This window comes from Trachemys scripta, chromosome 5 (genome assembly GCF_013100865.1).
Source record: "Trachemys scripta elegans isolate TJP31775 chromosome 5, CAS_Tse_1.0, whole genome shotgun sequence".
Taxonomy (NCBI): domain Eukaryota; kingdom Metazoa; phylum Chordata; order Testudines; family Emydidae; genus Trachemys; species Trachemys scripta.
In genome coordinates, this window is record NC_048302.1 from 16,266,248 (window position 1) to 16,292,912 (window position 26,665).

A 26,665-nucleotide genomic window follows, 5' to 3' on the forward strand; every position below is an offset into this window, starting at 1 on the left:
GACTTGTGTCTTGGGAGCGCAAAGACCAGGGGGTGAAATACTGGCTTCAGTGAAATCAAGGGGCCCAGGTTTCCAATCCCAGCATTGTGTCTGATTTGTTGAGGGCCAGATTCCGATACTCTGATTTTGTTGAAGAGTACCGTAGCTCCTTAAGTGATTGAAATCATGGAGTTAGGAGCTCCTCAACACCAATAAAGGTGTCGGAATCTTTTCCATGGCTGTTATCTACAGCAATACATTTTTGGGGGAAAATACAAGGGAAAGTTTTATTCTCTTTAAAAAACAAAAAAAACCCAAACAACCACCCTAAGTCATAACTGGATTTACACCAGGGGCACAGATGGCTCCGGGCCACTGGACTATAGGTGCCTCCTTTGTAGCATCACATGCAGAGGAAGGGGAGTTCAGGACTCCGCCTCTAACACCAAAGCAATGTTTGAAGAACACCTCTCTGTGGCCAATAGCATGCAAAGGATCGTGACTAGCCTGGAGGAGAAATTCAAAGACCTGATCATGCAAACATACAAACAGAGACCTACCTTAACAAACACCCCAGAAATATTTTTAAAAGTGAAGAGAATGCAACAGATGCAAAAACCAACAACCAAATAGCAACCCGTTGAAGTCTGACATCATGATAGGCACGGCAATTAGAAACTGGGGACATGATGATCTACCTGGTGTGGTGGCTGGAAAAGAGATACCAAATCTGATCGACTGAATGGTGACACTTTTAGTGACTGCATGGAATTGGGACATAGGAGGATTCAATTTTTGCAGAGGAAAGCTATAGCATTCTTCCTGCAAATGAAGATAAGGAGGGATGCCTGTCACATTGCAGTCTATGTGGTTTTATAGTTTATATGCTAATGAGTGAATATAATGTAACTGGAATATGCTTCATGCAAAAGGTCTCTTGAAAGGTATCATTACAAAGCTTATAATCTACCGAGTGTGGTCATCCTATTTGTATAAACGTACCACTCTTGTATCTGAAACTAGAAATATGAAATATAACCCTGAGGACCTATTGTATTATGCAAAGTGGGGGCCATTAATGGTGGTTTGGAATCTTGATGACTCACATTAACCAGGACCATTGTCTGCAGATGGCTGTATTTTACCTGTAAGTCTTCCTGTATACGTGTGTGCTGGCAAGTGGGCAATAAAGTCTTGCAGTGACATTTGATCACGTCACCTGAACTGGAATCCATCTTTAACCTGGTGTCTTTCCATTGAGAAGGAAGGGATGGGAACCCAGAGAGGGACAAAGGATTCGCGTAGGGTGACCAGACAGCAAGTGTGAAAAATCAGGATGGGGGTGTGGGGTAATAGGAGCCTATATATGAAAAAGACCCCAAAATCAAGACTATCCCTATAAAATCGGGACATCTGGTCACCCTAGATTCCTGCCTTATGCAAAAGATATATAAAGGAGTGGAACAGAACAAAGGGGTTGAGGAGCCATCATGAAGAATCCCCTAGCTACCACCTGAGCTGGAACAAGAGCTGTACCAGGGGAAAGAATTGTGCCCAGATCTGGAAGGTGTCCGGTCTGAAGAAAAAACTTACTGAAGCATCTCTGAGGGTGAGATTATCTGTATTCAGTTTGATTAGACATAGATTTGTGTGTTTTATTTTCTTTTGCTTGGCGACTTACTTTGTTCTGTCTGTTACTACTTGGAACCACTTAAATCCTACTTTCTGTATTTAATAAAATCACTTTTTATTTATTAATTGACCCAGAGTATGTATTAATACCTGTGGGAGCAAACAACTGTGCATCTCTCTCTATCAGTGTTTATAGAGGGTGAACAATTTATGAATTTACCCTGCATAAGTTTTATGCAGGGTAAAACGGATTTATCTGGGTTTAGACCCCATTGGGAGTTGGGCATCTGAGTGTTAAAGACAGGAACACTTCTGTGAGGTGCTTTCAGGTAAACCTGCAGCTTTGAGGCAAGTAATTCAAACCCTGGGTCTTCGTTGGAGCAGACGGGAATGTCTGGCTCAGCAAGACAGGGTGCTGGGGTCCCGAGCTGGCAGGGATAGCAGGGGTAGAAGTAGTCTTGGCAGAGTGGGTGGCAGCTCCCAAGGAGGTTTCTGTGATCCAACCCGTCACAATGCCAATGGGGGAAAAAATAGTTGCAGCACTTCCTGGTCTCTAGAGACATGGAGAATCCTGAAAGAAAATCCAGAAGAGATTTGAAGTGCAAAGGTTTTCTCAGACAGTTACACGGTCAGATAGAACCAGGGTATAAGCCCATCGCCTCAGGAATGGTCTCATGACACCTCTGTTATCTCTAGCCTAGACCGTTTTAAGATTTTAGTTCTAAACAAAACCAAAAACATTCAAACCTTTTAAAATTACCTTTTGGTTCAGAGGGCAAGGACATTCCACTGGAAATGGGAAACAAACCATAACCAACTGGTGGGAGGGGGAGACAAGATTACTAAAAAAATCCCTTTGTGAGCTCTGATCCGGCTTCAGAAACAGAGTCAGAAGATTGGTGCGATTTAAAAAATGAGTAAGGGTTAACTCAGCTGCTGTTAGACTGCCTCGCCTCACTGTTGTGGCGATACTCTGTCCCAGAGAATGGTTTCTAGTTTGTTTACTTTTTCAATATAGTTCGACATGTTCACACAAGACTACAAATATGTATGGAATATAAACCACTTCCTGCTATGCTGTGGTCAACATTATTTTCTTGTTAGTTAGTATCTTTTATTAATGTATAGATCCACCTTTTAAGCCCTGATTCAGCAAGGAATTTAAGCATGTGTCTAACATTTAGCATGCAAATAAAAGGCCTTGATCCAGCAAAGCATTTAAGCATTTGATGAACGGTAAGTACATAAGTAGATCCATCAGCTTCGATGGAACCACTCACATGCTTAAAGTTAGGTATGTGCTTATGTGCCTTGCTGAACTGGGGTTTATATTAGGATGCCCTGACTTGTTAACAACCCAGACAGGAGATGGATTTTGATGCATGGCACAGAGCATTCACTTTGGACCAAATTCTGCCATCATTCATGATCAACTCCCACTGGACTTGTTTGAGGATTGTGTGTATATCTGATGGCAGAGTGTGGTCCATTGTGCTTCAGTAGGTCTTTTACATGCAGGTTGAACAGTTACAGAACAGATATATGTGGTGAGGGTGACCTGTAAGTTGCTATTGATATTATTTTTGCACTATGCTATTGTTTTTGAAGGTAGAAAGTTAAAACCCAGTAAACAACCGAATTTAAAGTAAAACTTAGGGGGCTATTCCTCATGTTTATGTCCACAGCACTTATACATGGGCTCGAGTCCCACTGACATCAATGCTCAACTGTAAGGATGTGCTTAAGTTCTTTCCTACTCAGCAAGTCACTTAAGCACAGTCATAAGTTCCATGGATAAAGTGCCAAAGTGCCTTGCTGAATAGGAATGGACTTAAGCACCTACAGGCAGTTAAGCACATGTTTTGTTTAATCAGGGTCTACAGGAGAACAGAGCCCACTTTACCAGCTGACCAACAAAAATGTACTTGTGAACTAACTGCATTGATAGAAGAAACAATATTCACGGAGTCTGGCCAATGTCACTAGATTATTTACGTGTTCTCCATCCAAGCAAATGGGAACACGAGAGGCCGTGTGCAACATGAGCACTTCCATCTTGCTGAAAGAAGGGATGTGACAACATGGAACATGAGTGTGCGAACGAGTACCCACGTTGTCACTTGCTCCTGATCAGCCTGACTACATGCACTATAAACATGTAGTCACAAGAGAGAGAAAATGAGACCAAAAGGCACTGGGTTTTCCAGGCCTGCTTCAAGTCAGGGGGCGCTTTGCCAGAATCGGGCCCTCGGTTTGTAACTATACGCTCAATCAAAAGCCAATGGAAGTTGGTTTCTCTCTCTGAGCAGAGCAGAGGGGCTTGATCTAATTAAAATGCACCTTGATTGCCCATTCCTACCTGCCCCGTACAATACAATGCCCCTTTGGAATAGTGATGCAGGCATCGTATACCCCACAATGAATAGCACTGTTCTCGTGCAGCAGAAGCGACATTGCTCTGGAAGATGCAAAGTCTCTTCCCAACTGAATGAATTGGGCAAAACAACTCAGTGTGAGGTGAGTAAACACTTTGTTTTTAATGTTCAAACGTTAGCTCAACAGAGCTTGAAAAGAGCAATTTTATGAGTTGTACTGGGGCAAAGCATATTAGCTTAGTGTGCTAATTAATTACAAACTAGCGCTCCGGCGGCAACTGAATCAGCAGAGAGTATATAATTAAGCCCAAGACTTTTATAGATGTATTTTAAATGTTCTTCTAGAATTCTCTCTCTGGAAAAATGCAGAGGAGAAGCAAATACCTATTAAAGAGAAGGCAGGAAGGTTGCAGTCCCCAGCCATCATGAAATCTCAGCACAGAGCTGTAAAAATGTTTTCAAAGTGAATTATATTGATTTTTCTTTCTTTTTTAAAAAAATGTAGCCGTTGTGATCCTAGCAAGTGATCTTAAAATATTGTTCAAAGACCTAGGAGCTCATCGAGTGACAGAGAAGGGAATGGAGACAAGCAAAGACCCTGATCCAGCAAAGTACTTAAGCACGTGATTAATTTAAAGCACGTGAATAGTCCCCTTTACTTCAAATGTGTCAATGGAACCGTTTGTGTGCTTTCAAGTTAAGCACACACTCAAGTGTTCTGCTGGATTGGGGCCTAAATTCCCCTTTGATGCACTGAATATTATGTATAAGACGACTTTAAAATAAAATGTTTAAAAAGAATATTTTCCTTTGTTGGTAGGTTGAGTACAACTTCCATTCCGACTCCTCTGTTTCTGTTGCTCAGAACATTCTCAAGCAAATAAGTTTGGAATTGAAATTTGCTCAGAAAAGTATTTGGTTGTTTGTTTGTGAAAAGTCTGAGAGGAATTGATTTAGAGATTTTTGAATTATGGTTGCATGGAAAAAAAAGTATCTGTTCTGATCAGTAATTCTGTGAAGAGATAACAGAATTGGCTGAATAGAAAAACAAACGGCTTCCTTTGTAGCTTTCACTAAGAGCTAACAAAATTAGTAACTGGGAAATTTTGTGCATGAACATTGGAATTGTGCTCTCTGGTTTTCTTAATAACCTGGGCTTGGAGTATCTCAAAGATGATAATGGCGGAGTTAAAAAGACACCCTGTCAAATACCGAATGCTCAGACATATCACAAGCTCTAATGGCAATTTTTATTGGATCAGGTCAGTGGTCGATCTGGCCAGTATCCTGTTTTTAACAGTGGCCAGAACTAATGCTTCAGAGACAGGTGCAAGAAACATTGCAATAGGCAACTACGGGATAACCAGTCCTCAGTTTGTTTCTAACTCAAATAGTCAGAGAATGGCTTATGCCCTGAAGATTCAGGGTTTATACCCCTATCAAAACTCTCTTTTTTAAAATGTTTACTATTCCCAAACTGGATAGTCTTGTTATCTATATAAATGTCCAATTTTTAAAAAAAACAACATCAAAAATCTGATAATCTTTTGGCCTTAATGATATATTGTGGCAATGAGTTCCACAGGGTAAATAAAGAGAAATTAGAAAAAACTAAAAGAGCATAGAGCGTTAGAGCTACTTAAAAAAGAGAGTGGATGCACAAACCTGGATGAACTAAGTTAAGGTTGGAAGCTCAACCTTAATGTCGTGCGCTCACATATAGAATGTTACATGTTAAAACTTCTTTGTATCAATATATTATTTGTGAAAATAATACAACATATAATGAAAACTGACTTCACTTTAGTCCAATTCTAGGGCTTAGTCCTGCCCCAAAAGCCTAGTCCAGCCTGAAAGCTCGTCTCTTTCACCAACACAAATGGTCCAATAAACAATATTACCTCACCCATCTTGTGTCTCAAATATCCTGGGACTGCATAGTCCTGCACCAGTAAAGTTTTGTCACTGACTTCAGTGGAAGCAGAATCTCACTGCTATGGAGGGAAAGCAAGAGAGATGCAGTAATCATCCTATTTTAGCATTTAGGCTAGAATATGGTCTGCCCTTGCCTAACCTCTCTCTCTAATCGATGCTTAATGTGGTTTTGAATTGCTAATCCACATTAGATTTCTTTTATGCAGAGTCATTCAGGACCAACATATGGTTGAGGAGCAGGGAGGGGGAAATAACTGATGGAGGAGGAATGGTTTCCCTGCTAAGTTCTAGCACAGTCTAGACTAATCAAATGGAATCATCTTACCGCGTGGGTCATCTGAAGTGAGGCTCAAAGCCCCTCAAGGGAGTTGAGGCTTGCTAGACATTTTTTTAGAAGACAAATGCAGGCAAAAATCCAAGGACTTTAGCAATCATCCAACTACCAGGAGCCCCTGAGCTGAGGAGACAAGAACCTGACTGCTCCACGTTCTAGAACAGGATCAGGAGTACGCCACCACCAGGATTAAATGGTTCCTCTCCCCGTTTTTCTTCCCGGGGTTCCAGTTTAGAAAATCTGTTCTTCTGACAGCAGGACCATTGTTACTAAGCAGCATGTAACAAAACCCACATTCCCAGTATGTATGTCAGGGAGCTCTGCTATCCCCAAAGCACTAAATTTAATATCTTATATAAATAGTCATGATTAAAAGATAACCCAAAACACTCCTTTGTAGGCTAGTCTTAGAAATTCCCCAGGTAAAACACGGTAAACCCATGACAAGAATTTACAAGCAATAAAGGTTTTTTGATTAAGTATCTATTATTTCTATAGTACTGAAAAAGACTCTGAAGTAGCCTCCACTTTGCATCCCCGTCTGTTGCAAGGTGGTACTAGAAAATTCTATTAAAACGGCACGTGCCAGTGAACATTTCCCTCCATATGTATATAAAGATTTTCCACTGGCTGGAGAACTCGCTCTTCTCCAGGACGGGTTCCTCTTCTTACAAGACCCATCCAGCTATCATAGGACAAGACTCCTCTTGCCAAAGTTTAAATGTTTTATTATTTTTTCCCCACAGCCTCTGGGACTTATTCTAATCTGACCAGGTTGGTGTAAATCAGAAGTAACTCCAGTGATATTAATGAGGTTCCACCGAAATCTTGGTTTCAGTAAGAAACAGGCAGCGCATTATTGACTTCCTTACACGAAAATGGTCCTGTGTGTTTATAATGTCAGAGAGTGGTTTACTTGCTTGACATTCTTTGAAGATGTCATCAGAAGGTCACTGATCTATCACCATTTTGTTCCCAACTGTTCTCATTGATAAAGTAGCAGATTTTCTCATTAAGTACATTTCGGTTCTATTTTTAGAAAGCTTGGGTCTCAGCTTGGAGATCTTGAGGACAGCCTAAGTAGAGGCAGGCTATTGACAAAGCCAGGATAGCTGTGCTGCTGCTATGATGACAGGCTAGCAGTGTGATTTCACAATACCCACAACCACAACTACAGCCTAAGAAACAAAGCCTGTAAAATGGGTTAGCCAGACCAGATCTGTGAGACTGTTCCTCACAAGAGGAAATGCCACATGATGCTGACCTGGGACACAGCTCATCAGTCCATTTACAGAGCTGATGGGAAATACTTACTAGACCATATGGTCCAAGAATCCGTGGGTGGACTACTGACAAGCTTATTTTTCTCACTGAGACAAGAAAAAGGATTCCTCAACCTCATTACTCACTTCTGGCAGTGCTGCCGTATTTCACCTTTCTGCCACTATTCAGCCAATACAATAGCCAACTACAGAAGAATAGGAGGAGGATTATTTAGGTGCCTAATTATGGATTTAGGAACCTAACTTTTGTTGTCTATATTTAAAAGTCTCAGCATCTGGTGGAGTGAAACTGTCCTCAATTGCAGCTCCTCAAGAACAGTTTTGATAGCTCCTATGGGTCTATATTCTCACAAACACAGGCTGTTGCGGGCAATACCTTTTAATGGGAGATTCCATTAATTATGGAATTGTCCTTACCACACTTATTTGCCACTCGTGACACGTTTTTCAAATTTTAAAAACTCAAGTACAAATTTAAACAGAGCAGAATGGCATCAGTAAATAACAAACACACAAGAAACTTACCTGACTTGGTCTGGGGCCATTGGTAGTGGTCATGTCACAGCATAGTGCACGTCGGAGCATTGCAGATGTGAAAATGGCCACCTATAACTTCTAACTTCAGGGGAATGCAAGAAAAGGTTTGCCTTTGTTTATGTGCTGAATGCCCACCTCTCTCTACTGGTTGCCTTAGCAACTTGTAAAGATTTCAGATCTTTCAATGCTCTGTTAAACCCTTCCTTGACATGTGAACACCCAGATGTAATCTTGGAATAGAATGGAATCTTGCTTTAATCCCTATGTACCAGGACTTCTGCAGTGCGCTCAGCACTGAGAAAACATGTCCTCGTCTCCCCAAAGTGATGGATAGCTCTCTCCCTGGCTCCAGTTCAAATCTTAAAGATTCATGTCGTAAAGACACGTTGTAATAAATTAACCTTTATTGAAATGCTCACATCAGCCTTTATTCTTCTTATTTGCCCCAGTTCAAAATTAAGTTATTTAACATCTAATTGGAATAAACTGAATTGCAGGTAGCTTTAAAAAATGAATGACAAAATACACTTAAAAAGAGGATCAGACACTTTAATCTGGTGGCTATGGAGGAATGGGAGGGGAGATGGAAAGAATGTGTTATAAGGTCTGTCTGATACACAACCTACCAACAGCTTTTCCCACTCACTTCTGTATTTGAAACCACTGTTTAGTGTACAACATGCACTTAAAATTGACAACACGAGATGTAATCCATTAAATATACTGTCTGTAGACAGGAATCATTAGGGATGATAAAAGATTAAAATAAAAAAGCACCAGGGCTCAAAGGCCGTTCTAAGATGATGTATATCTGTAGGGATAGTGTCATGCCATTGATCAGAGATCTACTGCAACATGCTATAAGGTCTGGTATTTGGTCCCCTTCTTGCACACGTTTTGCAGAAATGTACTTCTTTGGAAAAGTGACATCACAAGCTCTGCATAGGCGAGGGAGAGGGGTAACATCAGACCCCCAGCTTATTGGCTTGGGTGAGGACGACTTTCAGCACTGGCATGAAGGCAGACGTCTCGCTGAAGTTGCTGGTGCTGACTATGTGGGTGTGGATGTTCAGTCCCTCTGTGTAGTTGCGCGTTTCGATGCTCTTTGCAATGCTGTGCAAGCCGTTGATGATTGCTGGGGAGAGCTGAAATGAAGCCGAGACACAGAAGGAAGTTCAGCAGAAGGAAATGCATCCACTATGCCAAAGCCAGAAGACTGAATAGCCCAGGTCAAGCATCAAACCACAGTGCTGCTGTGGCACCTGGGTCATCCCTTGGAAAAGGTGTGGCAAAGAGCTAAAGCATTTTGGACCCAAAATGAAGCCTAACGAACTCAATGGCAGTCTTCTCATTGACCTCAACTGACTTTGGTCAGGCCCTTTTACACCAGTGTTTCCAGGCTGTTCAGAGGGGAAGAATATTAACTGACATCAAAATACAAGAAGAAAAAATGCCTGCAGAGTTCTTCTGGGATGGGGCAGAGGCTCATGGCAAACTTGTATTCTGGGACATACAGCCAATTCCACACATGGCTTTACACCACTATTACACCAGCATCTCCCTGAGTTCAGAGCACCTGTGTTAGTGAGGACTATGAACAAGACACATTTAGGTACTTACTTTAAGGTCGGTCTCCTCTTCTGGAAGCATCCCACAAGCAAGTGTCAACAACAAAAAGATTTATCGCTAAGGAAAGAGGGTCTTGTGGTTATGCCACGGGGGGCGGGTGCTGAGCAGAGCTGAGTTCAGTAGTTGGCTATGCCACAAAACTTCCTGTGTGACCTTCGACCACTCACTTAGTCTCTATGGGCCCCATCTGTAAAATGGGGATGATACTTCCTCTCTCTGATTTGTCTATTTAGATGGTAAGCTCTTTGGACCAAGGACCCCTATTGTGTGCTTTTAGCACAATGGGAGCCTGATCTCAGTCAGGGCCTCGAGGCACTACCACAATACAAACGCCATAACTCCACACAGGCATGAGAAGTCTGCACACACTCAGTGCCAATCATTCTAGGTAATGATGAATATGTGATAATTAAACCTGGAACAATGCCATCTTTTCAAGAAAGGAACAGACCTGTGCAATAGTACTCTACCGAAATGTCATGCGTCTAACCAATGATATAATATATATAAATGCAACATCAGATGGAAAAAAATATTTAAAGACAAAGTAATAAAAGAACAAAACTACTTACTGTCTGTTCCCTAAGTTTGTCATACAGAAACTCCAGGCGTTTGTTGGCATCATCTAATTTCCTCTTCGTTTGCTGCAGGGAAAAAAAGGAAGTGGAGTGGTACTAAGAACACAGTTCTGATTTGATAGTGAGAATATGATTTACTCACAAAGGGAACCATGTAACAAATGAACAGCAGCAACTGAGATTCCCTGATTAGCACTGTTTTCATTAGGACTTTAAGCTGTTTGCTCAGTACCTTTTGCCACTGATTTTACTACAAAAGACAAAGACTAGATGATAGTAGAGAGCAGCCAACCCCCACACCTAAGGGCTGATCCACACTAACCCCCCACTTCGAACTAAGATACGCAACGTCAGCTACGTTATTCATGTAGCTGAAGTCGAACTATCTTAGTTCGAACTTACCACAGGTCCACACGCGGCAGGCAGGCTCCCCCGTCGACTCCACGTACTCCTCTCGCGGAGCAGGAGTACCGGCGTCGACGGCGAGCACTTCCGGGATCGATCCGGGATCGATTTATCGCGTCTAGACAAGACACGATAAATCGACCCCAGAAGATCGATTGCTTACCGCCGGACCCGGAGGTAAGTATAGACGTACCCTAAGATTCTGCCTACCTACTGCACTGCAGTAATACAGCACATGTATCGTTTGTGAAACATCCTGCGAAGTTTTGGGATTTAAAAATGTGTGACATAAATATATAGTATACATTTTGTTTTGCAGCTAACTGGAAAAACATGATTTCTGTTGAGTAAAAATAATGCTAAGATCAAAATAGCCAGCGGCCCAAGAAATAATTTTGTCCTGAGAGTTCAAGGGCTGACAGTAATAGAAGACAAAAACAAGAAATGAAATTCACTAGTTTAAAACCTACTCTGATTGTATTTTCATGGCAAGGCTAATAAGAGTAAAAACAGGAACATGTGTAAACAAATTCTTACTGCAAGCAGGAAAAAGCAAACAAACCCCAAGCTACAAAACATCTTTTGTGCCCATTGAGTGTTCTGATTTTGCAGAGACAGAATTTTATGGGTGCAGTGTGATCTTTTCTGCAACAAAAATGATGACATTTCTCTTAGAATAGCAAGTTTTCACCTGTGATAGATTCATGATTCCTGCCCAGGGTGTGGGGTGGAATTTCACCATGTTCCACCAAAAGTGCCACATTCATTAGTGAGATGGTGAATTTTCATCCCACGTCATGTATGTGAACAGCTGTGAACTTGAAGTTTCGCACATGACTAATCAAAGTAAAAACAGAGTCCTCCAGCCGTAAATGAGACAGTGAAATGAGAGGCCAGCAGCATTGGAGACACCCTAGGTTTGGTAAAGATTTTGGGATTCCCTTCTCCCAACGCAATCCAGGACCTTCTAGAATCAATAACTTCATTTCCCAGAGAGCATTTCACTGAGTTATTGTACGCAGTAAAGCACTAACAAAGAAAGAGAAAAAATGAAAAGTTATATGGCTGTATTTCAGTAGAGATTTGAAGTGTGATGGATGGTTGATATGGGAGAAATAAAGGAAGGTTATTACAGATGGCAAAAGCTTCAAGGAGAATGTCATTCCACAAGCACATTCTAGAGTTAGCGTGGCATAACCCTGCGTGGTATCCAGGGATTTAAAGAAGAAAATGATTTCCCAAAATCACAGGGTGAGAAAAGAGCCTCTTGGTGTGACCTCCCACATATAAGATTTTGTCTCAAATCACTTGACAGCCTGGGTACTAGCCTCTTTTTACAAAGGGAGGAATTGACGCATAGAAGGATTAAGTGATGATAATAACATCTGTGTTCAGCAAATGGCACAAAGTCACAACACACGTCAGCTGCAGAGCTGCAGGTAGTTCTACTGACTCCCGGTTCCCTGTTTTAACCACTAGACAACACTGTCTTTCATACCAAGTCCTGTATTTGTACATAGCCTGGTAGAGACTGCCCATGTGCTAATGATATCTATTCCTCAAATATACGGAAGGAATCATGAAAGCTTTTCCAGCTACTGATTCCAAGGAATGTTTGCTCTGCCCAAGAAAATCTGAGAGATTTTTAAAGAATTAAACAAATGACTGGGCTGATGCCCCAGAAAAAGTGACCTTTTCATATGGAGAAAACAAGAGAAAGTGAAGTGATGTTAGAACGTGAACTGAATTTTCTTCAGGCCATTCTTACGTTTGCTGCCCAGAAGGGAAAAGGTATAATTATGGGAGCAAACACATTGCTGCTATATAGAATACCATTTGAGATCTTAAATGAAAGCCAGGATCATGCTGGCCAAAAATATCATTGTGAAATGTGTGTACTCATTATATTTAAGAAGTTATGTCAATATACTGAAAATATGTCCTTACAAGTTTGTGTCCAGATGTTACTCCCCTGCAAAGGTGAAAAACTGGTTTAGCCAGACAAAGGGATGTATATTTGCATGACTGCTTAAGTTCATATATAGATTAAGCATGGTAAGCCAAACACAATGGGAGCCACACCTGCATTTCAAGTCAACATGTGGATGTGAAATAAACAGACGTCTGGGAAGACACCTTGGAGCCAGCTCCCCAGGAAGGGAATTCACAGGGGTCTCCCCATCTTTTGGGACAAAATCATGAGTTTTTGGAAATATAAGGAACAACAAAAAGACTTTCTGTCATGTATTGATTGAGGAAACCGCTTAAAGGGCAGGGGGTATCCATGAAAACCAGTATCCTAGCTATGACTAAAACAGCTCTGTTAAAGCCTGAATCCTTAGGAGAGAACATATTGTTTCGAACAGGAAAAGGTGACCATCCGTAAGTGTAGACCTGGGATTGCATTTTATGTCTTGTTTTATTTAAAATCTACTCTTCTAATTATCCTTGCTCACTAGCTCTTAAAACCTTAACCTTCGTTTCTAAGTTTGTATTTGTTTTCACTATGAAGAGATTGCAGTGCTGCCTTGCTAGAAAGGATCTGATCCCGAGTTGTTCTAGTCAAGCTGTGCGTACTCTCTCCCTTCAGGGACAGCTTAGCTGGTAATGCCCGTGAGTGCCCAGTGACAAGGGCTGGCTATTCCAGAGGAAGACGCTGGCAGATGGGGCTCACGGGTTGGGGTGCGACTGTCACTAGCCCGCAGGGGGTGGTTGTGGACATCTGGACGTCAGGGCTTGTCTGGGGCCACAGGCTGTTGGTTTCAGGGAGCTGAGCTACAGAAGGCATCAGGCAAAGCTGCTTCATGCTGTGGGCGGGTGGTGATGAGGCACCTCACACCCTGAATACCGCTGGGGAGTGTCACACACCTATCAAAAATGGAGGCTTAAAATGATCCTTCTGCCCCGTCTCTCAGCTCGGATGCACGATAGCCTCAGCTAATACCCACCTCGGCATATGAGGGTTCTTGCTCCAGTTAAAGGAATGGGCTAAACAGACAATGACATGCCAAATCAGCTTAGCATAGCTCCTAGCTTAAGGGGGAGGGTTTGGTGTGAAGAGAAGCAGAGGAATTCCTTTTTCTCCTGAACAGAACTAGAGCGGGGATCCCATTGCTCTCCACCCCGCAACCCAGGCCAGAGCTCCAGTTCTTCCAGCCGGAAGAGAGCCAGAAGGGAGCCCAACAACGCCACTAATACAATGGAAGGAGTTTGCCCTTGTGGACAGAAGGAATTCCTCCTGCCTTTCTCCCAGTAGCAGTGCTCTACCTAGGCCTACTTATCCAGAGACAAAGTGACCAGGAGCCATGTCTCCCGCGTGGTAGGGCAGATCGTTAGCACTAGGCCACAGCGCTAGTAAAAATTTGAGGTGGAATCCTGCTCCCACTTACGTCAATGGGAGTTTTGGCATTAACATCACTGCGGCCAGGATTTCACCACGCTTGATACTTTGTTCCCCATTTGAAACGCCTGTGGTGCTTTGCGGTGCTGCTGCTGAACGGCTGCCACGTTCCGTCCCCAACGTGGCTGCCTCTCAGTGGTGCGTGTGGGTTTCTATCTGTGTCTGAGTTATGTTTGTAAAGTGCTTAGGGATCCTTTGGGCCAGAAAGAGTTAAAACGAATGACAGACTTATCGCTGGTTAATGCACAGTCACCACGGTGTACGTCTAATTAAAATACTTCATTACAGAGTGCCGCTCCACTAACGGATCACCCAATGCAAAGACCTACTGGATCTGTGGCAGATGACAGGCATCTCTGGATGAGAGCTTCAAATGTGGTCTTCAGAATAAGGTGCTCATCAGGAATAGGCTTCTTTGTAATCTTCTCCGCTGGCAACGACTGCACATGCTAAAGAAGAGAAGATAGGGTATTAAAGTCACTTTGGAAACTCCTCGGGAATTGTAGGTAATCTATCATTGTTTCTTAAACTCGGCCCAAGTTACTAACAATCTGAGCATGTTCACTTGCTCCTCCCCTCCATGTCTGTGGAGCTGAGATGACTGAAGAGGCAACATTAGCCGTGTCTCAGCTGGGGAGTGCATCCAATGTCTCTTCTTCAGCGGCAGCTGTGAAAAGCAGGGTAGTCGCAGGGAGAAGCTACTTGATTAGCCTGACTGCCTGGCTCGGGATAGTAGCGAGTGCAAAGCAGCAGCGACTAGGTGGTTATGGTTATAAAGTGACAACCCTGAATGAAGATGGTGGATACAAACCCCACTGATGCTCTTTCAGCCGTCTAAGATCCTGCTACTCATAGGAGATGAACACCTCCTGGCATGAGTCTTGTTCTGGTTTGGGGACAGGGGATGAATGCTCTGAGATTGGGGTTGCTCGATATAAACAAAGGATGGGTGGGAGACAGACACAGGAAATGCCTGTAATAACTGATATATAATCTATGTCCAACTGGTTGCCATTGCATTGTTAGTTATGATTACCAGGGGTTAATTCCAGCAGGAGTTCTTGGCATCTCTGCAGGAAAGGGGATGATGGCTTCAGGTTGCCCCATTCACAGATACCTAACGGGACAGGCATTGCTACCTATGACTAGGCTGAGATCAACCATCAGGAGGGGACTCAGTCTGGGAGGTACTAATCTGTAAGCCCATGGAGGGGCCCTCAGGCAGGAAGCTGGAAACAAAGAACCTTGGGACTGACAAACAGAGAGAGTGTAAAGTGGGGGGGCGGGGGGAGGAGGGAGGACGGGGGACACAGGGGCCATGGAAAGCAAACTGAACTCCAGCCCCAGAAGTGGGGGTGCCTGGGAGAATCTAGGTCAGACAGATATGCCTGTAGATTGTTGTGTTAACCCTCCCGTTTCCTTGTTATGCTTGGCCGTACTGTTAAAGTCACACAATACTTTGGTTTGTCAAAGCTGTACTGGGTCTCTACATTCACACTGGTCACAGCTGTGAAAGAAAGGCTGCTGGCAGCCAAATTTAGTCAGGCCTGCTCAGCCATTACTGTTGGTGCACAGGAGGCTGCAGCCCACCCTCTTGTCTGAGAGTGGGAGAATCGTGAGATTCCACCCTGGAGACGTAAAGCATTGAGGCCTGAAGTGGGTGCACTCAGAGAGACCACTGAAGGGGGCAGAGATGCAGATAGCCTTGAACCGTGAGACGGTTTACTTCATTTTGCCTTGTCTCTCAGCCTCTCTCTGGATTTGTCTACATGAGAAAGTTGTACTGGTTCAACTTAAATTGGTTTTTATACCCATTTAAACTGCGCAAGCCCCCATGTGGACATTCTTACTTCAGCTTAAGAGTGGTTTATTTTAGTTTAGCTGAAACCAATTCCCAATCAACTTACGCTAAACCAAAATAAGCGTGTGCACACAGCCTTTTGAATCAGTTTAGTTAAACCGGTGCCACTTTCTTGTGTAGTTGAGGCCTAAGATGAACAGAGAAAGTTCTCATTCTGTGTCTGTTCCATGCCTAGCACAATCAGTCCCCAATCCTGGATGGGGCGGTTAGGTGCTACCGGAATACAAAACAACATCATCTTAATTACCGTTACCTGTATGGTATTGCCAATTGGAGCTCCTGGTGCCCCCTCTGTACTAGTTTTTGAGATAGCCGGAGGCATGACCGATTGCCCCAGAGGCTGCTGAATAGGCTGGAAAGGATTTTGTAAAATGGGCTGCCCTGATGGAAGATGCGAGGGCTGAAACGTAGCCTGGGCTGCAGGTGGCAGTGAAGTTGGCGGCTGTTGCAGCTGGGATTGTGGATCCGGCAGAGGATTCATTATTGGGGATGTGATGGGAACAGGAGGCATGAAGTTATCAGGTATCTAAAGAAAATCAAACAAAAAGTTTACCATGCCTTCTCTGTTCATTATTTCCACAAAAAGGGCTGTATTGTACTAAACCTGTCTTTCAAACACGATGTACCTGTAATACAGAAATGTAGAAAACAATCCCTTTCTCCCAGCTCCTTGTGCATTTTTACTTATGACATATAAATTGACACTGTTGTACAAGTGATAGATAACAAGTACATAAAAGGTCTCTGTTCCAAAGATCTTACAATCTAAAAACCCAATCCAGCAAACACTTACACACATGCTTAACTTCAAGCCAAAGGGCTAGTCACCAACTTAAAAAGCAGGTGATTAAGCGTTTACAGGATTGGGATCTATAGGCAGTAGAGGGTACAACGTAGTAGAATACACTATAGAACTCACAGAGTGGCATACAGTCTTTAGAACATGGCATTTTACTTTCAAGAAAACGAAAGTGTAAGTGAGAATGAATCTCAGTTAATAACAGAAAATTAACTCCCAAATATCTAGATTACTTAATGATAGCATTACTCAGATGGGAAATAGTCTAGGAATACTTCATTTTTTATTGTTTTTTAATCTGTATTGATATTTTAAGATCTTCTTTGCAAGAACAGTTCTTTATTCTCGCCTGTAAAGCTCCTAGCCCACAGCTGGCACTATACAAACAATACATCTTTCAAATGAGAGTCAAGCCTCTGGCAAACAGATTTCTATTAAGTCCAATTATTAGTGCATTTCAGAACTAGTGCCTAAATGTTTGTATGTACATACTGACAAAAGGCCACAAACGTGAGAGTGTGTGTTTGGGAGAGGAAAGAACAAATGACTAAATGGGATGCTGGCTTCAGTTACAACTACAATAACGTGAAAAACAAACCCCAGTTAGACTTTCCACACTTTTTAAGGGTATTAAAAAGGAAACAACAAGAAAGTCCAAGATGCTAAGTGTAGTTCTGGTTTAATGAAACTGTAATTATGGCTGGTTGCTTGTCATGGCAAAAGACATGTTTTGGTCACAGCAAAAAAAAAAAAAAAAAGCAAAGGTCACAGTTTTAGCTATAAAAAAGAAAAATCATGGCACTCAATTTTTTAAATAGTAAATATTAAATCATTAGTCATGGGAAATTATTAAAAAAAACCTTGTTTGGGGGGAAAATGCAAAATATCTTTTATTTTACAATAAAAATTGTTTTAAAACCATTTAATAATATTTAAGTAATAGTTTAAAAAACATTATGAAACGCATACTCTATTATACTGAAAATACACAGTAAATAAATCAGTGCGTAAATATTCATGATGGAAGTTTGGCTGGTACCAATTAGGGCATGGTGACAAAGATCATGACTTTTTATTGAAATAACTCCCAAAACCTAAAGATCAGGTTGTGTTACAGAAGCCAGGGCTACGACCAAAATATTCCACGACAACTAATCCAATTAAAAAGACAGCATTTTCTAACCGATTTTTTAGTCATTTATCATCAGGGCGCTATCCATACTGGTATGAGTCCTCCTCCTCTTTGAGAGGATTAACCCTCTCTAAAAGGTACCCCAGACTGACAGCTTTGGAGATCAAAGCCCTGACATTGTCACGTACAGGAACAGTGCAAGTTTCCCCAGCTCCCCTGCCAATGATGTTTGGTAATCCTGACCAGGACAGAAACTCCAGGGGTTACTAGTTACTGTAGCTTTGTCTCCATGTACATTCACAACCTTATTCTGTGTGCTCAGACTGCCATGAAGAAATGGACAGATCACCACTCTCTCATTTCACGTGGGCCACAATAACGATGCAAGAATTTTGATCACCGCAAAATGTTCCACAATGAACCCGAGACTAGAACTGAAAGGCTCATTCTACCCTAATAAAAGTGTCATGAGCTCCTCACTCCTGCTATCTACACTGGTCATGCTGCATTTTCCCACCCAGACTCTTTGATAAAGGTAAAGTTTTATATCATGGTCTCTCATCGTGACACCTCTCATACCATTAGTAAATACCAGGGGCCAGATCTTCAACTTGTGGACATTGTTGTAACTCGAGAGAAGTCAATGGAGCTATGACAACATATACAAGCTCAGGGTCTGGCCCTAGGCAAACACATTCACCTGTTTTTCTGCAAATAACACTGGTCCATAGTATTTTTGCCCCCAAAAGTGACCATACTGATTATTAACAACAATTTCCCCAAGAACTCAGTCTCCTTTGGATGCATATTTCAGGGTGTTTACAAATGTATTTCAGGAGATAATATATGCTGAAAATTTACATTTCTTCCTTCCCTTTAAATGCAACTTTTATTCATGACGCAATTAAATTGCTGTTTGATGATAACACTTCATTTTTCTTCTTCCAGCAATGGTTTTCATAACATTTAGTTAAGAGGCTGCTTTTTTAAAATGCATCATACAGTACCTTCTTCTTCTTTGTCATTCTGTTCAATGCAGGAGGATCGTTCCAACCATTTTGAGGTCCTATAACAAAAAAAGGCAATGTTAATCGTGTGTTAGAATCCTAGAAGATGGGGAATAGACCTATTTGCCCCACAACACTTCCAAATTACTACTCTAGTAACATCTAAAACTCTTAAGCAAGCCTGGCTCTGCCAAAGTTGTAAAACTGGTGGTTATGTGACCTGCTAACCAAAGTCTGGGTTCTCAAATCTGCTACTGCACCACTAATATTCAAGATGGTAGAATAACACATCCCTTGTGCTAAGGAGCAAGCCCTGCAGTTCATCACACCGAAAGCCCTTATGCTCTATCTGCCTCAGAGAGGTTACTTTTTTTACAGCTAAGCAGGAGTTTGACCTAGTCATCTTGAGCTTCCCCTGCTGTACATCATATAAATCACCTGCATGCACTAAATTAAACTCCTAGTAGTCAACATAAAAAACAAATTCCCAAGAGAGCAATGTTGCACTGCCATACCCTCTGAATGTTGGCAATGTTGCTGGCAGAAACACAGTTGGGACCGCACAGCCAAAGTATGTTAACATAGTCTCTCAGTTACCTATGAAGGTTTCGCTATATCTGTTTGTAACAAAACAAATCAGTCCATTTGCTGGGCAATTTTGTTTGCACAAAGTTAATCAACAGTCGCTACTTCAGAGAAGTTTGGAAAAAAGCAGTTAATGGGCACTGAATTCTACATAAGACATTTTCTGAATGTTGCTGCTCTGCGGTTTTTGAAGGATGTTTACATAGCAACAAGATGTGGTCTCCAACAACAACAAAAGGAAAACAAAGAGAATACTCCAAGTGAAGAATAAACATCAGTAGGGCTCCTAAAATCCTAGGTCACATTCACCTGGGTGCTCTAGAGAGACAAGGCAGTCATAAACCAGGTTTACCCAGCCAGTTAAATCAGGTTTATGGTTGTGTTGGGTCACAAAAGCAGAGTATAGCTGCCTGAGCAGACTGGTGATTCTGGCCCCTTGCGTTCAGGCCAATGTCAGTAGTAATGAGGAAAGAGAAATACAGAATATAGGCTAACAGTTTCTGAATAATTTTTTCAGTGGTTTTCATGAGAAATCAGCTCATTAAAAGAAAGCGTTTTGTGTGTACTTGCAAAATTTGCAGTACAAAGCTTAGATCAGTGAATTAAAAATTGTTCCAGTATTTCATTATGCACGTTTAATGGGGACCACTGTATTAAAACTCAACATTAATGCTGCTTAAACTGGGGTAATGAGGATTTATTGTACAAAGCCACAAAAAGCCAAAAGAAAAAATAAATCAATGGACTTTTTCACCACAGTGGTTTTCTTTTAGTAAACTATGAATTCATGTTCACACAGTGGAGTGTGTTACTTCAGTATAGACTTAACTGGACTCTAAATTTAACAAGCACTTAAGAGTTTTGTTAAACAAGTTCCATAGCCATCATGCCCATAAAACCTTAAAGAGGCCTATTAATTAATTAAAAACCTTTTATCTGACTTCTTGTTAACCAAAACTCAGTCACATCCCCTGACCAACAAGATCATCAGGTATTATTTCCTCTACCTATCTGGCACATCAGTTTTCATAAGATTTCAGATTTGGAGAGCCTGGCTTTTGTAGCACAGACTAGGACATCAAATTTTTTTTAGCATTACTAATACTGCTAATAATTGTATAGAATTCAGTTAAAATGCATCAACTCATCTCTGTGGTTAAAAATTCCAGTTCTGGTATTATTTATGTTCATTAGGATATTATAAAATTTGATTCAATTAAAATGTATTGACAAAGAGCATTGAATTTAGTGTACTATGAGGGTCACATGCATTCCATTAATTTCGTATTGTGGCTTAATGATTTCCATGTTATACTGTAGCTAGTTCACCTTCCAGGGTAGAGGCCTTGTCTTGAGAAGACTGATTTTCTGTAGATAAAATGCAAAAATAACTAAGGCGTTTAAAAGTAGTAAACATAACCTAACCTGTCATTATTTTTCTCATTAGCTATTTCATTTCAGCAAGTGTGCAAAGCTTGAATTTTGAATCACCTGACAAAAAAATCTCTACTTTAATTAAATAGTCAGTTTAATGATAACATCAATTAGTGCTATATGCTGCCCCATCAACCCTGCAGAATGACTTTCCTCTGCCCTCCCAAAACACGAGTCTGACTTCTTTCCCATTTAGAATGTCATCATTTCAAGTGGCTCCTAATAATTGTTGCAGAATCCTGACTCGCTTTGTTATCAGGCCAACTGAACCAAGAGACTACTCATCAGAGACAAAATTCCCTCATCACAATGGCTTCTGCTCAGGAAAGCATTTAAGTATGTGCTCAAAGTGCTAGACTTCAGTAGGACTTAAGCACATGCTTAAGTGCTTTCCTGAATCAAGACCTATATGATTATTTTGTATTTATACTGTGTGTCAATATCATGTTTGTTATGATATGAGGTTCACACAGAAATATAAAACAAGTTCCCTGCCCTAACTGAGCTGACAATCCAAATAACATGACACAGCAAGATATTTTGCATCCTCTAGAAGGGAAAAGGGGAGCACTAGACAGCTATTCTATTTGTTAGGCACATCTGTCATTAACCCTGGTTTTTAGAGATTTATAATCCTTGCACAAACTTCTCACTGGACTGAGACGTGCACTGTCATAACCCCCAAAAAGAAGGAATACTGTGCAACAATAAACATTACTTATGCTTAAGATGGATGCCACAGATAGGTTCCTTAAACATCTGCTGTTGTAAAAGTCCAGATGGTTTAAAATGAAATTTGAAAGCACTTAGTTTCTAATATGATCTTATTGATATTGCTTAGCCTACCAATTTTTACATTTTTCTGTAAAAAAAAACCAAATGGAAAAAACTGCCCACGGAGTTCTAGCTTTTATACCTGCATCTTCGAAGGATGCTGGTTTACTGCATATATCCTTTAATCTTAACGCATTAGATTTTTATTTTTGAATGAATAAAGTTTAAAAAGAAAAACAAGCCACATCAAAATTATATTAAGATCCTGGATTACAACATATGAACGCACAGAAATTCAAAGTCAAGGATCAGACCTCCATTACTAGGCATAACCATCCTGTTTGCTTAAATTCATAAACTTTGGTAGACACTAAACATCATGGATTGAATAGACACACTGAATTAATGGTTTATTACAACAATCTATAATCCACTAACAACTCTCCACCCCGCCTCCCTCCTTCCCTATGACTGGAGGGGTGTTAACAGGCCACTTCACCTTGAATGGTCCCTTGAAATGTGTGTTAATTACTTATGCTAAACGATCTGTTCCACCTTGAATTTAGCTGTGACACTGATAAAGGGCAGGTCTCCATACACGTAAAATGCTGTAAAGATGCTCCTAGGCCAACTGGAGAGCTTTTCACACAGGGCTGTATACGGGGAGTGGGGTTAGGTCGGTATAACTACGTTGCTCAGGACTGAAGAAGAGCTCTGTGTAAATTTGTCTCTCTCACCAACAGAATTTGGCCCCATAAAAGATATTACCCCATCCACCTCATCTCTCTGTTTGCACCTAGACATTTGGAGATACAGCTATGAGCTGAACGTTGGCTTTATGTTTTTATGTATTTAATATAATGGTCCCTTACAGAGTGGCCTTTTTCACTATGCGGCACAACTTCTGTGAATGACGTTGGTGGCTAAGGCATGGTAAGTACAGTCTGTTTATCAAGATTACTCCAAGGGGATGGAGTTTGAACAGAATATATATTGTACTTTCAGCATTAAAAACATTTTAAAAAGCAAGTTTTCCCTCTCTGGTTGGTACAGTTTTCTGAACAACCTGAACAGAACAGTCTGTTGAAGGTTCCCTGAAACATCATCTTTTTTTTTTTTTTTTTTTTTTTTTTTTACAAAGTTCCCTCAATTGCAGCCATATGGTTCCAACTCAGAGGCCCAACCCTGTGCAATAGAGCAATTCAGCACTTAAGATGCAATGGGTCTAAGCACGTGACTAAAGTTAAGCATGTGCTCAAATGCTCTGGTGAATAGGGATGGACTTAAACACATACTTAAAGGCTTGCGGCACTGCGGTCTCAGTGCTGAAATCTGCTAATAATCAATTAAAAGAATTTTCAATACCCAAGTTTAAAAGTTTTAAACTTTACACCAGATCTCCTCCCCCCGCCCCAGGACAAATTCAGCCCATATTGCTAATGTTGACAGAACTTGATAAAAAGAAGTGTAGGTCACCTTTGAGCAAAACGTGGAAACTGAAACTGGCCTATATTACAGTGTTTGTTACTAAGGTTGGAAGCTTCTACAGTGCGTAAGTGAGAGCTGTACCCTACTTTGAAAGAGTCATATGGACTATATTGCTTAAACTTTTAACACAAGAAACTTAACAGATGACAGATCTCTCAATTGCATTCTAGTGACCCAAATCTAATAGTAAAATGGATTAGAGAGAAAACTGTTAAAGCGGTTTCCTGCTACCTGCATTTTTTGGAAGGTACAGGAGCAATGCTGTCTGCATTACAGTGTGCAGCTTTGCTTCTGCAAGGCCAGGAAACTTGGAAGCAACTCCCACTCCACCCATTTTACTAATACCTCCTCCTCGTGCACACCATCCTCACACAAAGATGGGGAAGGGTATCCAACTGCCTCATCATGAAGAGGAAAGGAGAAGGTATTCTGTCCGTTTGTAGAACAGATAGGATATTAACAGTCTCAGCAAGATGCACCCTTTGGGAAAACACATCCCTACAATGTTAAACAATGCTGCCCAGGCAGACAGGCCCCCAAAACTGACCCCACTCTTCCCTGGACAGAGTGGACATTTTCCTCCTACCGTGTGTGTATAAATGTAATACTCATGAAAGGAACTGGAGCCACAGCCCGGGAGACAGCAGTCCTGTTTATCCAGAGAACAGGCACAGTGTGGGTAGGGGCAGAACCAGCTTCAGATAAATGCAAGTAACATCAGTGTGCCACCAGCCAACCTTTGGAGCTCCTCCTGGTGAAGGGTGCCTCATTCCTGACCCAGCTTGATTGCTCAGGTTGGTCAGAGAACAGATCAACTTCCACTCCCATTCAAGCCATGACATCTCTGATGAGATGGACAATAATGTTGCCAATTAGTACCAAGTGGGTCTGGGCTTTTTGTGTTGGGGAGACTTGTTCATTGGGAAGGGACCGAGACCGAATACATTTCACATCGATCAACAAACAGCATCAGACTTTCAGTCACTACCAACCTGGGCTGGATTCCAGCTGGCAACCTAGAGGCTCTATATCCCATTAGCAGCGCCTTGAGCAAACCATTTCCCCACCAGAAAGGACATTTAAAAGAAAGTTTAATGGTTTGGTCTCAGAGCCCATTAACAGGACACTGTCCCTTTAAACAATGGAATCCTTGCCCAAACACAGCCCTGTTTTCAATTACTCCCTTATCCCCTTTGAGTTAACAGAGCAGAGCGAAAACAATGTTTAAATCAGAATTGCTCACGCTCATGTATACATCAGGACTGGAAATGCTGTTTAAAAGTTAGCTGAGAAATAAGTGACATTAATAAAGAGATAGGTCGGTCATCATGCAAAAGGTCACTAAAGCTGCTCAAACTGAAAACAACAGTAAAGGATGCTTGGGTCACTCTGTTATCATGCACACTCAAACATGCTCTTGTGTTCTAGCAACAGACACATGCTATTTTTGTTTTATTTGTTTATCTTATAGAAAAAACATGCTGTTGAAGTGTTTCTAAATGATTTGTGATGATCTTTCAGGGCATTCATAAGCACAGTAATCCCATCACAGCTGATAATTAGGAAAACAGAGCTAATGACTGCATCTCCGTGAGGCTATTCAGTAGAAAGGGCTTCTTAAATTAAATTTGATCCTACACTGGGCTTGACCCTCCTTTCATTTATAGACGTGTGTCACTTGGGGATGACCACTACTGAGAAATTATGCTAGTAAAAATGGTGCGAGTAAGAAGAGAACCAGTCTCACTGCATCCACGATGGTTTGATATTTGCTCATTTTTAGGTATTGGTTCACCAACCACATAGCAATTTTGGCTCTGTCCACACGATGGTTAAAATTGTGCCAGCATCAATTGCGTATGAACACTGTTCCTCTGACCACGGCAGACAGAGATTCTTTTTCTATAGCGCAGCGTGACTCTCAGAAGATCTCTGTACACATTGATCAGGGAATCAGAGCTATTATGCTAGCACGGTTTCAGCTATAGTGGACAAGGCCTTACAGCTGTACTAGGCCCAGAAAGGATAATGTCATTTTTAGAAACACTGTGCATTAACCCTAAAACGCAGCCAAATTTTATATTAGTAATTCACCAGAACACACAAACTACAACAACAAAAATCCACATAAGCAAAATAACTCCTTTCAAGCGCAGACCTGTTCTTTGGGATGCAGGAAGCTCATTGGTTGCAGGCAGAGTACCTGTTGGTCCAGTAGACAGTGCATAAGCCACAGAAGTTGCTGGAGCTCCTTGTCTGCCATGCTGGAAGGATGCACCAGAAGGAGGGGCGGGGAAAGAAGAGCCAGGATTCAAGCTTGTTGGAGAGGGTTGAGGTTGTCCTGGATATAACTGAGAGGGCGCGGAATGGGGAGAAGCAGGAGGCATATAGGGAGGGTTAGCGTAGGAGTTTGAAGCAGGAGGAGCAATAGGTTGTTGAGGCTGATAGAGTGCTGGTCCCCCCGTTCCATAAGAATACTGCTGTGTTGGCTGATAAGCTACATAGGGGGAGAAGAGGGAGAGGTTTTGTTAGTAACATTACTAGACTAGGAGAAAGCTACTATCCTCTCCAGTTTTGATGCCCCATTCCCTCTTCCTAGCTACCAAGGATCACAACTTTCCTCCTGATTTCAGTTGAGCAGAACACTTACATTTTAGACTAGTTTGATGGCTTAATAAGTAGAAAAATGCCCCGTCATGTAGGACACCTAACTTGAATAGCAAGCTCAGGCCTCAGATGTTGTGGGCCTTTCTCCAAAAGCCAGCTATGGCAGAGAGTCTTGCTACTGGTAGGTAATGAGCTAATACCCTGCTAGCGCAGGTTAAAGGTGCCAGCTTGTTCCTCTCTGCAGTGGAGGATCAGATTTCACATCAGCTTCCCTTAGGGGCAATGCCCACCTCCTCCCTTCCCAACCCACTTGAAATGGCTTCCTGGCTAGCCAGGTCCTACTCCCACAATGCGGTGCTTGAACTCAGAAGGCCATGTCACCTCACCCTGTTGCTGGAGCCTGGGAGGCAATGGGAATTATGTCCTTTTTCACAAAGACCTTGATTATCGGCAGCTCTCTGCTTCTCTCCCAAAACTCATAAGTGTCAGGCCATTACACAACCCATACACTACTTCTGTGGGAGCCTTCTAAATGTGGAAAGTTAGGAGCAACATCATCCACACGATGCCTCTGTCAGGTAGAAAAGTAAGGTCCCCACTTGACAGACGGGGAAGCCCATACAGAGGAGATAAATGACATCCTCGCAGTCATAGTTAGTAGCAGAACCAAGTCCAGGACTCAGGTCTCCTCCCCGATCTCATCATTAGATGACACAACTCAAACACTGTGCCTGGTCTAATCTTGGTGTTTGTCATTTCTCCTCTGCTCCCATAGGATCCTTTCTCCCTCTCTCTCTCTCTCTCCCCCCCGCACCCCGGTTACTCTTCCCGGTTACCCCGTGTTTCTTTTGTTATTATTTGTTTTAAACAGGCTACTGCAGCTTCCCCGTC

At 41.9% G+C, this 26,665-nt stretch overlaps 1 protein-coding gene across 12 annotated transcripts in view; it reads right to left on the bottom strand.

The window, feature by feature from the left end:
• Nucleotides 1-8,603: 8,603 nt before the first annotated feature.
• The window catches only part of SEC31A (SEC31 homolog A, COPII coat complex component), a 64,413-nt gene continuing 46,351 nt past the window's right edge, over nt 8,604-26,665 (bottom strand). For 4 of the 12 annotated variants that reach the window (XM_034770754.1, XM_034770755.1, XM_034770749.1 and 1 more), the window contains 7 exons: nt 25,326-25,664; nt 20,801-20,839; nt 18,887-18,945; nt 16,202-16,474; nt 14,417-14,536; nt 10,277-10,348; nt 8,604-9,220 (listed from right to left, as the gene is read on the bottom strand). In XM_034770754.1, the coding sequence (XP_034626645.1) occupies nt 9,041-9,220; nt 10,277-10,348; nt 14,417-14,536; nt 16,202-16,474; nt 18,887-18,945; nt 20,801-20,839; nt 25,326-25,664 (1,082 nt within the window). In that variant the 3' untranslated portion in view covers nt 8,604-9,040. The remainder of the gene's footprint in view (nt 9,221-10,276; nt 10,349-14,416; nt 14,537-16,201; nt 16,475-18,886; nt 18,946-20,800; nt 20,840-25,325; nt 25,665-26,665) is intronic. The other 8 variants (XM_034770751.1, XM_034770747.1, XM_034770753.1 and 5 more) reach the window with 4 other exon arrangements.